Source organism: Talpa occidentalis, unplaced genomic scaffold, assembly GCF_014898055.3.
Source record: "Talpa occidentalis isolate TD23 unplaced genomic scaffold, MPIMG_talOcc4v2.1 talOcc4.16, whole genome shotgun sequence".
In the NCBI taxonomy this organism is placed as follows: domain Eukaryota; kingdom Metazoa; phylum Chordata; class Mammalia; order Eulipotyphla; family Talpidae; genus Talpa; species Talpa occidentalis.
This window is the reverse complement of record NW_023601653.1, coordinates 76,709,528-76,721,566: the sequence shown is the minus strand read 5'-3', so window position 1 is coordinate 76,721,566 and position 12,039 is coordinate 76,709,528. Positions and strand designations below refer to the sequence as shown.

The 12,039-nt window shown below is 55.6% G+C and overlaps 1 protein-coding gene across 1 annotated transcript in view; it reads left to right on the top strand.

Annotated features, from left to right (window-relative positions):
• Window positions 1-12,039, top strand: part of FMNL3 (formin like 3) — a 48,311-nt gene that overhangs the window by 23,000 nt on the left and 13,272 nt on the right. The window contains 4 exon segments of the mRNA XM_037514685.2: window positions 4,917-5,000; window positions 6,922-7,002; window positions 7,237-7,313; window positions 10,383-10,466. Coding sequence (XP_037370582.1) covers window positions 4,917-5,000; window positions 6,922-7,002; window positions 7,237-7,313; window positions 10,383-10,466 — 326 coding nt within the window.

Below are 12,039 nucleotides of genomic sequence, written 5' to 3'. Positions count from 1 at the left end.
GCAGGATACCATTCCTCTCCCAGAGCCTTTCACAGTTGACTCGAGCTCATTCCAGGCTGTCTGTCTCGAGTTATCTCTCCAAACCTGAGCTTGAAAAGAAGATGAAAGGGAGGGAGTTGAGGAGAGCAGTCTCCAGCTTCGTCTCCCAGCTTGGCAGCAAAGCCAAACCCGGCCTAGGTGCAGTGAGATCTGGCCACCAGTCTGGTCTGTTTCTTCCCCTCCGCTGACTCCCACCAATCACAGGGCTGGGGAAAAGTGTGGGTGTTTGGAGGGACTGCTGTGCTTCCCATGTCTGGACCTTCTTAATTTTAGCGCCTGGATCTTTGATCATACTCTGATTCTTTGGTGTCCTCTTGACAGCATTGTAGTTTTGGAGGGGAATTAGGAGGAGCTGCGCTGAAACAACGAGATAAACAAACTGACGCAGAGGCGGCGGCAACTCAGGCAGTGTGGGCTGCCTGCCTGCCTGCCTGCCTGCCTGCCTGCCTGCCGGCCGTCTGGGCGGGCTGGGTGGAGGACTCCCGCCCTGCGCACTGGCCAGCTGGCTTGTGTTAAAGTGCTGGCTGAAAATAACTCTCATTGTCTGGGAGCTGCTACTGCAGCAGGCTGGCTGTGGCTGCCAAGGGGGCTATGGCAGCAGAGCTGGTCCCTCCCACCTCCTTGGGCTCTTGCCCTTTGGGAGCAGTGCCCAGCCGCGTGTGGCTGTGCCCACTGCCCACCAGACACACGTGGAGCACAGGCTGGGCCACTCCTGATGCTCTGCCCTTTGGCAGCTGGGCATGGGCTTTTGTGCCGGGTAGTGCCTGATTTGTCGTTGACTTGGGGCAGGGTTTTCGGTTTGTGCGGGGGACCCTGGCGGGACTCCAGGGCTGCAGCTCCTCCTGGGCTCCTGGACCTATGCCTCTTGACCACTGTCTACCTCCGCCCCCTGTACAGTGGACTCATCCAGAGAGAGGACTTGGTGGCAGCTGTGGCCAGAGACTCAACAGCATGTGGTTCCCCGGGACAGCCTCATTGCATCTCTGGAAAGTTCTAAATTCCTCTTTCCAGGGCTCCTCACTCCCATGGACTGAGCTCGGGGGCTGGGGCTGCCACAGTTGCGAGAAGTGTCCAGTGCTGGGGACTTGGTGGGGAGGTGGTTCTGAGAGGGAAAACAGTAATAAAACCGTGACTCACAATCTGTATTTGCTCACAATAAACAGCCCCTACTGCCTTCCTGAAACCTCCAGAATCCCCTTTGCAGAAAGGCTTCAGACCTCTCTGCCTGTCTCTCAGAGGAGCTATGCTGTTTTGTCTCTTCCTGTAATGTGATTGGCTGGGACCAACAGAAATGGCCAAGAAATTTTGGTGGTTCCTATTTCTGCTTGTTGGGTTTTCCCCCAGGCCTGGCCCAAGGAGACCAACAGAGTTGGGGCAAGTCCCAGAGTAGGGCTCATGGCTTTGAAGGAAACTCCAGCCCCCCCAGCATTTCCCTTCCCTTCCCCTGCAGTGGGAAGGAAATGAGGAGGGGCTCGTGGCCGGGGGCGCAGAGCAGGAAAGGCAACCTCTCCAGCCAGGCCCCCCAGTGCCCTCAGGTGCGAGGGAAGGAAGCCTCGGTGGAGGGGCTGGGCCCTTGTGCCCCCAGAACCCGGGGGTGAGGGGGAGACAGCCACTGAGCAGGGCTCTCTGCCTGACTCAAGCTAGCAGTGCTGGAAGATGGCCAGAGGCAGCCCCAGATGCCAAAGGGCAGGTCCTCGGGATGCCCCCAGTTACACGGAACTTCAGGAGGAAGCGGAACTGGGAAGAACAGCCACCATGTTCACACACAGATGGACAGTTTGTCATCTGCTCCACACGCGCCCTGAGTGAGATTATCTCGCTTGAATGAGGAGTTCACAGGTCTAGTAACGCTGAAGAGCGCAGAGTTGGTCTTGCACTTTGACTCCACGTCCAGGATCCTCTGCCCTGGGATAGCTGTGCCTCCTTCCTCTTCCACAAGGGTCTCAGCCAGGAGTTGGCAAGAGCTCCGCTCAGCCTCCCAGAGCCCACAGGCTCGGTGGGACCACTGGAGGAAAATGTCAAGGAAACAGACCTCTGACAGAGCCCAGCACCGCGTCGGGCCTGCTCCCTGACCGTCTCTGGAACTCAGGAAGTTGTCTTTCCTCAGGGAGAGCGCTTCCTCAGGACACAGGAGCCCTGTGGACTGCTGCACGGGTGGGGGGCAGAAGGCCTCCCTTGTCTGGCAGAGGGACACTTGCCCTGGCCAGGCCCTGCCCCCTTGGCAGTGGCTTCCACCCCAAGCCAGTGCTAGCTCTGGCTTATAAGAGTGCTAGCTCTTCCCCCACTTCCCTCCCCACTGGCTTTAGCCCCAGTGAGCAGGGAAGGCTGGCATCACTGTGGTTTGGAAAGTGCCACCCAAAGCTCTAGACTGGAGGACTTAGGCCTGTGGTCAGAGCTGATTCATGCTTCTGTCACCAGTTTCCATGCTCCAGGGATCTAGCCCTCCTGGGCATCCAGGGTTGGGCCAGGTGCCCAACGTGCGTCCTTCCTGTTCTTAAGCTAGGGCTCCCAAGAGGGGTGATTTTACTCTTTCTCTGAAAGAGATGGGGCCCCCAGATATTCCCTCCCCATTTTACATGGTAGCCACAGCAGCTGATGGTGGGTGGCTGAGGGAGGAAGTTGGTGTGGATATCTGCTAAGGAGAGATAGGCTCTCTCCTGCCCTGCCCAGCCTCTTTCTTCTGGGGGAGACAACAGAAAACCATGGCATGGACCTGGGAGAGACGGGCGGGTGGCAGGATGCACTAAGAGTGTGCAGAGCCAGCAATGGGCCTCAGGGCTGTTTCTTTCTCTACTCTCTCTGGGTTCAACTGGCAGTGTCCTGGCCCCGGTTAGGTGGGAGACCTTGCTCCAGGCTCACCTTTAGCCTTTGGGTTCCTGTTTTGTTGTAGACTCCCTCCCTTCGCTGTCTGCCATCCACAGGCATGCTGAGATGGGACCTTAGCAAAGTAGGGCTGGAGAGAACATTCTGGGTGTGTAGTTGCTCACCCAGCCATCCGCACTGTGTCGTAGTTGGGAGGATTCTGCTAGCCCGTTTCCTGAGGAAGTGCAGGTAGATTCAGAGGCAGCAGAAACTCTGGCCAGAGGTGTGATATCATGGTCTCTTCCCCTAATTTCCTTCTTTCTGCTGCCCCACTCTGCTCTGCTAATTTAAATTCTTGCATTTCAAACAAGGCAGAGCCCTCTACCCTACTTCCTTCCATTTGCAGCCACAGTGACCCCGTGTCCAGCCAGGTGCCGGATCCATAGCTTGGGGTGGGGACATCTTAACCATAAGGTGCCATCAACTTACCTCTACTGGGTGTCTGTCACGGTGCAAGACCCTCTTAGAGGTGTGGGGGCCCGATGGGCGTGCAGCGAGTTACATGTGTGTGGAGATGCATCACGAAGGAGACATGTACAAATAACATGTTTTCTTTCAGTGTCTTAGAAATGAGAGGGCTCACTTCCAGGATACTCCTGCTTCTGGAGAAGTGCAGGGCCTGTGTGACTCCTGGGGACCCTGGGCACGCCTGATTCACATCCCCAGGGCTGGGAGGAGTGGGCCCAGGAAAACCACACAGTCATGCTTGGGCTACCAGGAGCTGAGCCATGCCTGAGCAGTCGTTAGAGGAGAGCCGGCCCTCCAGGTGGTCTGCAGGAGCTGGGGGAAGGGCTGGATTTGTGGGAGGTCTTGCGGGCTATCAGACAGTTGTCATACTTCAGAGAGGAGATCGCATTTGATTCAGAATGTCGGGGGCAGGGTGGGTGCGAGGACCTGATTAAAATGTAAGTCTGCCTTCAGGGGCAGGGCCTGTGACCTGCAGCAGAGGTCACCAGCTGGTCAGAGAGCCTTGACTGGCCTGTGTGGGGCTTCCACTCACTCTCTCACTTACACTCTTCATTTAACAAACTGTAGTGAACAGAATAAAGTGACTCCTGGTGTGTCTTAGTGCAGGTTAGAGTGTCTCAACGGAAGCCTGTACTATGTCTTAAAAGCTGGGAGGTGTGTCATAAATAATTTGCTACTAATAATTAAAATACTGAAATATATATTATTTCCTAAGGAAGACTGAAGTGTTGTCTTTATGCTAATGTCCTCATTGTCATGGGGGAAAGAGAGCAAGATGTCGTGTCTCCACAGGCTGCAGGGCACTCGGACTTCACCTGGGGTGCACTTGATACAGGAACACTGTCCACCTCTCAGACCTTGGGGGAGGGGCAGGTCAGAAGCTGCTGCTTTGTGAAATAAGTCAGAAGGAAAAAAAAGATAAATACTAGATGATCTCACTTATATGCAGAATATAGAGAAACCAAACAGAGGATCAGGAAAAAAGACACAACTTGCAAGCTGACTGTAGATCTGAGGCCTGCAGCAGGGGAGGGGAGCGCACAGGGGACTCTGGTGGTGGTAGAATCACGGGCACTACACCCGAGGTAGAGATCAAATACTGTCCAATAATGAGCAATGACAGAAGAAAATAAATGAAGTAAAAAAAAAGTTGCTGCTTTAGCCCGGTGGCTTTCAAACTTGTTGGACCTGCCCCATGCTAAGAAACACATTTTAATGCATGACCTCTGTGCGTATTCTGGATAAGCGGAAAACACAAAAGAAACAAAAGCATGAAATATTATTTATATTCCCTACTTCCAGTGAATTCTGGTATCTTCTGTTTTAATCTGTTCATTTTCATTTAAAATAAACTGATGGCCTATAGTTGGACGCCATCGATCCACCGGCCTGAACCTGAAATGAAGGGAGGCAGTTGACCGTCCTGTCCTGTCTCATCGGCGGGGTCAGGGTGAAACCTGAGGGTCCAGGAGGGGGAGGGTGCATGCAGCCTAGCCTTCTCCTTTGGGTGGGGCCCTTGGCCCGGTTGACCCAGACTCTCTCCCCAGAGTTCCATGAACCTGCCTCCTGACAAGGCCCGACTCCTGCGGCAGTACGACAATGAGAAGAAGTGGGATCTGATCTGTGACCAGGTATGGAGTGTGGGGCAGGGCCGGGGGTGGAGGCTGGGTTTTACGCTGGACAAGGCAGCAGGGCCCAAGACTGCATTGATTGCAGCCCTGTGGTCCCTTGAGGAGCCCTGTTTTGGACTTGGCCTTAGTCCATGCTCATTTTCTGTTCCAAGAGGACTCTCCTCGCAGAGATAGTTGCCCCCAAAAGCTTCTCTAGCACCTGCAAAGAGCTGTCGTGATCCCTTCCCAATGGGCAGTGGCCTGCAAGAGGTGGGTGCAGGTCTGGGGCACAGGGTAGGCAGTCGAGGAGTTTGATTGTTTTCCCAGAAAAGCCTGTTTCTGCCTTTTCCTGGGGTGAGGGCTCTGCTGACAGGGTAACCCCAAGAACTGTTTCCCTCTCACTCTACCCCAGAATTGGCAAATAGCAGAGTTTTTCTCATAATCTTCAGGTCTTGGGGAGTGAGAAGCCCAGTCCCCTAGACACCCATTCCCAAATTTCAGAACATGCGGATGAGCGCTTCCTCTGCATGAGGGGTGTGAGAGCTGGAAGAGAATACAGAGACCATTACTTAGCTCAGTCGAGGCGGAACACATGCAGCTTGATGCTTGCCTTGCACACATTTGAGGCTTGTAAGTCACAAGTCTCTGAAGGCAGACAGGCAGGTCTGCGGGGCAAAGAGTAGCTTTCACTTCCTTCCTGTGGGCTCCCCCAGTGCTGTGCTGCCGTGGAGCCTTGTCCTGAGCAACTGTCACGTCTCCTGCCTCCTCAGGCATGCTTGTGTGTCAGGAGCTGACATTAGACTTCAGAGATCCTAGTCCAGGTTGCTCCTTCTCCAGCAGGAGCTGGTCAGAGGGGCGAGCACCTGCTTGGGGGCTGAGAACAGTCACCCTGTGGTACTGAGTTTCTTCAACTGCTAACCTCTCCTTCCTTCCTAGGTCACATGGTTTCAACTTGCAAACCTTTCTTTTTTTTTCTCTTTCTTTCATTTTGTTTTTAGTTCTATTTGCTAACATTCTGTCATTCTTCTGGACCCTTGCTGGCCTCTTCCTCCCCCAGGTCTTTAGATATCTTAATTGGGAAGGCCCTCACATACCAGAACTCCTGCATTGTCCCTGAATTTCCTCTAGAGTCAGATGGGGAGTTTGGGTCAAAATGAGGAGGGCTTAGTCTTGTTCCCCATGTGGAAGAGAGTCAATTAAAAAAAAAAAAGATATTTATTTATGCATTCAAGAACTGGGGTGTAGGCCAGAGGTGTGGGGGGTGAGAGGATTCACCAGAGCCAGAGTGGGGAGCAGAACAGGCGGATCTACTGAAACACACTGCTGAGGGGAGCAGCAGGCGAGACAGGAGAGGTCTGCTGTGCCGTGTGGGTCAGCTCCCTGGCAGGGGACCGAGTTCATGCCGCAGTGACTGGCGATAGCTTGAGAGCACTGAGACTTTAGCCCCTGCACCAACGGGAAACCCCAGAAGAGAGGGCCTGGCATGGAGCAGAAAGTGTGTTTGCAGCCCTGAGCTATGTTAACAATTCCAGAGCAGCCCAGAACGACTTCGGGGTTCAGGACTGAAAAAGCTGCATTCTATTCTACAAAGCCAAGCTCCAGTCCCCTTGGCCTTCCTAACCCCCGTCCATCAGTTGGTCAGGCCGGGAACACTTCCCAGTTGTATTGGGTGCTGTTTACAGCCCTGTGATCTACCCCCTTCTTAGCAAGCAGTGGACTTGGAACATAATTTCTTGACACAGGAAGATGTTTTAGGGCTGGGAGCACTAACTAGGACAAGGGAAGATGGCAGCGGATGGGAAATACCCAGGAATTAGTCAAGGGTTTGGGGAATGTTAAGGTGACAAACAGGAGGCTGGGTCCCCTTACAGCAAAGCCTGACTGATCTGACTCACTCTCTTAGCACTGGGGATGCCTGTGTACACGTGTTTTTCCCTTTCAGGAAAGATTCCAGGTGAAGAATCCTCCCCACACTTATATCCAGAAACTCCAGAGTTTCTTGGACCCCAGTGTAACCCGCAAGGTAAAGTGTGAGGCTGGGAGTCCGGTGGGGCCAAGCTTTGATTTGGGGTGAGGTCTCTGCTTCTGAGCAGTGGGAGTTGATGTTCTGTGTTCGGAGCCTGGGCCCAGAGTGGCTGGCTGGTCATGGGGGGCAGGCCAATAACTGCCCTCTTGTATCCCTCCCTTTCCTTCTCTGTCCCTTTGGTAAAGTTGGATTGGGGGTCTCCATCTGTGACAGAAAATTTCCTGTTTACAGAAGTTCAGGAGGAGGGTGCAGGAGTCCACCAAAGTACTGAGGGAGCTGGAGATCTCACTGCGGACCAACCACATCGGGTGAGTGGAACTGGGTCCTCAGAGCCTCTTCAGCTGGCCCAGGCCATTGCTGGCCCCATAGGAGCTGGTGTCCTCTGAGGATGGTTTGCCGGCTTATCTCCCTACTTTGAGGCAGAGTTGTCCCTGTAACGGCTTCTGAGTGTTCCTTTTCATCCCCACACCCCCAGCCCTGCCACTGCTGAGTGGATGCTGCTGTGAACACAGGGCCTCTCCTGGGGTCCTCAGCCTGTGGCTTTGAGAGGGTGGTGTCTATTCCTGCAGTGGCTGAGAGTCTGGCTGTGGCCTGGGGCTGGGCCAAGGGAGGCCCGGGAAAGGCTGGAGATGGGGGAGCCTATTGTGTTGGGGAGCTGAGACCTAGTTCCTGAACTATTTGGTGCCCAGCTTGAACTAAGATTAATGTTAGCCCATGAACAGAAATAACGTCGTGAAACACCAGGGAAGAGGATCTAAGGGGGTGAGCAGGGGTTGCAGGTCTTCTGTATTCACAGGTGGCACTGCCCACCCATTGACAGGGCCCCTGGGAACTGCTGGAGTCCCTTTTTCCAGCTCTTGAATGGGAAACCAGGACTTAGTGAAGAGGGAGAGGGCTAACGTGTGAGGTACGGTGAAAGGAGACCATGGCCTCCATTTTATAAAACCATACCCAGCAAAGGAATCTGTGGTGAAAGTGACAGGGAGAGAGAAAGACAGACTGCCTGCCTGCGTGTGTGTGTGTGTGTGTGTGTGTGTGTGTGTGCATGTGTGCATGTGGGTGTGCGTGCACTCACACACGCACATACATACGAAGGTCTGAAGACATAGGATGGAGTATGCAGAGAGGCTGGAGACCTGCCTGAATATTGAGCACTCACATGAGTGAGAAGCTGGGCCTGGAGCGGGGGTGGCGGTCGGTGCCAGCCTGAGGGTCCTGTGTCCCGGAGAGCAGGGGTGGATAGCGCCTCAGGGCGTCGTCTGCCTTCGCCTCCTGCCATGGTAGCCACTCACCAGTCTACTCCCTGCTGCGCCTCCTCAGCCTTACAGAGGCTGCTCTCTGTAGCCAGCTGCTGCAGCAGCAGTCACAAGGGAAATGGTGCAGGAGAGAACAGGAAAGGGACAGTTCCTGGCCTCGTTAGCTGCGCCAGCGTTGGCTTCCACACCTCATCTGTGAAGCGGACTTTGAAAGCTGGCTCGCTAGGAAGCGTAACTGAGCCTACACCTTTATTTGGTGAAGCCTCACAGATGGGAAACTGGCAGGGCTTCCTCAGATGTCGGTCCGTCCCGCAGGCGATGCTGTGTGTCAGGGCAGGAGTGACACCGGTGGCTGCTCCAAACCCTGCCACCGCGTTCCTTCGTAGGGACTTCCCTCCCTCAGGCACCCTTATCTTCCTTACAGGCCCTGCTCTGTGAGGACGGGGGTCTACTCTTCTCAGGAAAGGGCTACTGAGTGTGTGACATTGTCCTCCACCTGGTGCCGGCCCCGCTGGCCACTGGCCAGGAGCCGGGCCAGAGCAGCAATGGTTCCCAGGCTCAGGAGCTGGCATACAAGTTAGAGGTCTAGACCTGGTTCTTGGTTCCCAGGGAACAGCCCTTGTCTGGCATTTTAGGAGCCGCTGTCATCTGAACTGTGACTTCTCCCGGTAGAGTTATGTGGGAGGGCAGGGATCCTTCCCGGATTTCTGGGCAGGAAGAGCTTGTCAGGCTGTCATGTCAGGCTGGGCTGTGGGTGCTGCAGAGTGGTAGCTGGCCAGGGCCAGGTGGAGAGAGGAGGGTCCTGCATAAGCCACCGCTTGGTTAGCCCCAGGCCTACAGAAACTGCAGGGGCAGCCGATGGGAACTCTGACCCTCGAGGGGCAGGCTGGGAAGTGAGATTCCAGAGCCTCTCCAGCTCCTCCTCTCCCTAGTTTGTATTGGTTTCTGGGCCTTGCATAAGTGCCCTTTAACCTCTCCTCAAAGTGTCAAGATCCCGAAAATAGCAGTGTAGACTCAGACAGGAAATGAGAAGGGGGTGGGGAGTTGGAGAGCAGACAGACAGGAAACGGGAGGCCTGGTCGCCCCCAGAGAGGAAGCTAACTTCAGGCAGCTCCGGTGTCAGTCAGCTTCAGCCAGAGCTGCTGCCAGCTCTCAGCTGGGCCTGGTGCTCCAACCCTGCAGCCCCGGGTGTGGCTGGCAAACATGGCGCTGGTTTTCCAGCTGTGGGGGAGAAGCAGCCCGCTAAGGGCTCTTTGGCACAGCTGGCCTGCAGAGGCCCCCCCCCAGATGGTCTAAGAGAATAGAAGAGTCAGGATTTCATCCTGAGAGTTTTCTGCTGCGGAATGAACCCATCCTATTACGGTCCTGAGAGTCACTCTTTACCTTCCCGGGACGGCAGCTCAACCCCAAGGCCTGGGTGGACAAACCTTCCTGCCTCCTTGGCCCGAGGGGCCCGAGTCCTCTCTCGGCTCTGGGCAGTCATTGCCATCGTGGATTTATTTGAGTTCCCGATTGTCCCCCCATCCCTTTCCTGTGGGGCCGAGTGCGCCCTGACTAAACACAACCTCCCATACCCCCCTGTGTCCCCTTCTTGCCCAGATACCTTTCCTTGAACTTGGCAGGCAGCCCTTTGGCCTGACCTGCCTCTGTTCCGGTGCTCTGCGACCTTTCCTACCTGTGCTTCGACTGGGTTCTGTCGGGGGCCTGCTGGCCCGTCAGGCACGGCTCTGCGCAGGGTTTGCAGGGGATGCTCTTGAGCGCCGCCCCCCCCACCCCTGCCCAGTTCCTCCAGCGCTGGGCGCGGCCTGTGTCCCCGGCCCGTGCTAGATACCCGGGGTAGAGAAATGGCGGAGCTGGGGTCCTGGATCTTGAGGAGGGGGCTCCTGAAAACTCGTGTGGCTGATGTCGTACCTTCTCCCCCTCTCCTGCCACGGGTACCCTACCCGGGGGCTGCTCCGGCTGGTGACGTGACCATACCCGGGGCTGCTGTGGGTTTTGATCTTCAGAATGTTCTCAGCCCTTTGCTAAGTTCCTGAATCCAGGAGGGGTGCTGTGGGCCATAGACCCCCTGCCCTCCTCACCTTTAATCCACTTCGGTGGCTGCTCCACTTTCGTCTGCAGGTGGGTACGGGAGTTTCTGAATGATGAAAACAAAGGCCTGGACGTGCTGGTGGATTACCTGTCCTTCGCCCAGTGCTCTGTCATGTGAGTGTGCTGCCCTGGCGGGGGCGCGGGCCCTGGATGCGCTGCTTCTGAGTGATGAGGAGGGCGAGGTCACGGTGGCAAGGAGGGCCAGTGAGAGGGCGCGGCGCAGGCAGCAGTGTGGGCATGGCCGGCAGCCCAGGGGTACTCGGGGTCTTTGAAGAATGCCAGGGGGGCTGGCGGAGAAAGTCTTTTGGGGGAGCAGGAGGAGAGTAATGTGGAAAGAGGGTTCAGAGCCAGAACCCAGAGGATCCAAACTCCAGACTGTGAGCAGCCCAAGGGGAGGTCCTGGTTGCTGGGAGATGCCTGGGTGGAGGGCTGAGGCGTTGGGTCTCTAGGTGTGAGAGGGTTACCCCAGGTCACCCCAGGAGCAGGGAGCATGACCTTCGATCCAGACCGAAAGCGCAGCATTCAGGGGCCTCTCCAGCAGGCTGGGCGCCTGGAGGGACGAGAAGTAAAGTGGGGCAGCGCGGGGAACGGGGCCTTTCAAGGACGACAGCGGCTCTGTCCTGCCGACTGCTCCCCGTGTGGGAGCGGGACCCACGCTCCCGGGGGCGAGGATTAGGAGAGGACACGTGTGAGGCTCTTCCTAGTGCCGGCACAACCAAGCCTGTGCACTGCTGTCACTCAAGGCGGTGCACGTTCCGGAATTCCCTCAGCTGCGGGGAGAGGGATTCGCGAGCACACTCCCGCTTGACACCCAAGATGGAAGTCAGCCCTAGCCAGACAGCCTTCCTGGATCGCCCCGGACTTTCCCCAGATTAAGCCCTGGAAAGTCCGTCTTCCTGGGGAACCCCTCGGTCCCGGCCTCAGCCCTCGCCTAGACTCACTTCTCTTGCTGCTGTCCTTGCCGCCCGCTGTTCTCCGTCCTCCAGGGGCTCTCATTCCCTTAGGGATTCAGACTAGCGCCTCTCCTCTGTCCCCCGTTCCAGCTCACCCCCTGTTAAATCCAAGAGGGGCCCACTCCCCCTTCCTAGCCCTGCAGGAGTCATGCCTTGTGATCCTCCTGTCTCTTTAAAACCCGCTCCTTTTATAGACAAAAAAAAAGAAAAAGACTTGCTGATGTGATTGTTTTTTTTAATTCAGAGCTCTTGTAGTAGAAAGATATAGATTATTTTTCCAAATAAGCCTATCTGTTTTGAAAAGCAAACAAATTGCAGCTGCTCTCAACCAAAATCCACGGGAGCCATGGCTCTGTAGTGTCAGGGCAGGGCCTCGAGGCTGCCTTTAAAAGACCCCAAGCACAAGGGCCTGAGTTCAGTCCCAGCCAGGGAGCTACCCACATGGCGCAGCAGACCTCTCCTGCCGCCCGCTGCTCCCCTCAGCAGTGTATTCAGTCAGTCTGCCTGATCTGCTCCCCGCTCTGTCCCTGGTGAATCCTTTCACACACACACTCTGCCCCCTGTACCTCTGGCCTACACCCCAGTTCTTCTACACAAAAATAAATTAAATCTAAAAAAAAAAAAACTAATTCATAACTTTTAAAAAAAGAAAGACCCCAAGGTGAGGGGGGAGGGCAGGGAGGGGGAGAGAGAGTGGGTGTTTGGGGAAGGTTGAGAGGAGAGGGGTGAAGCCG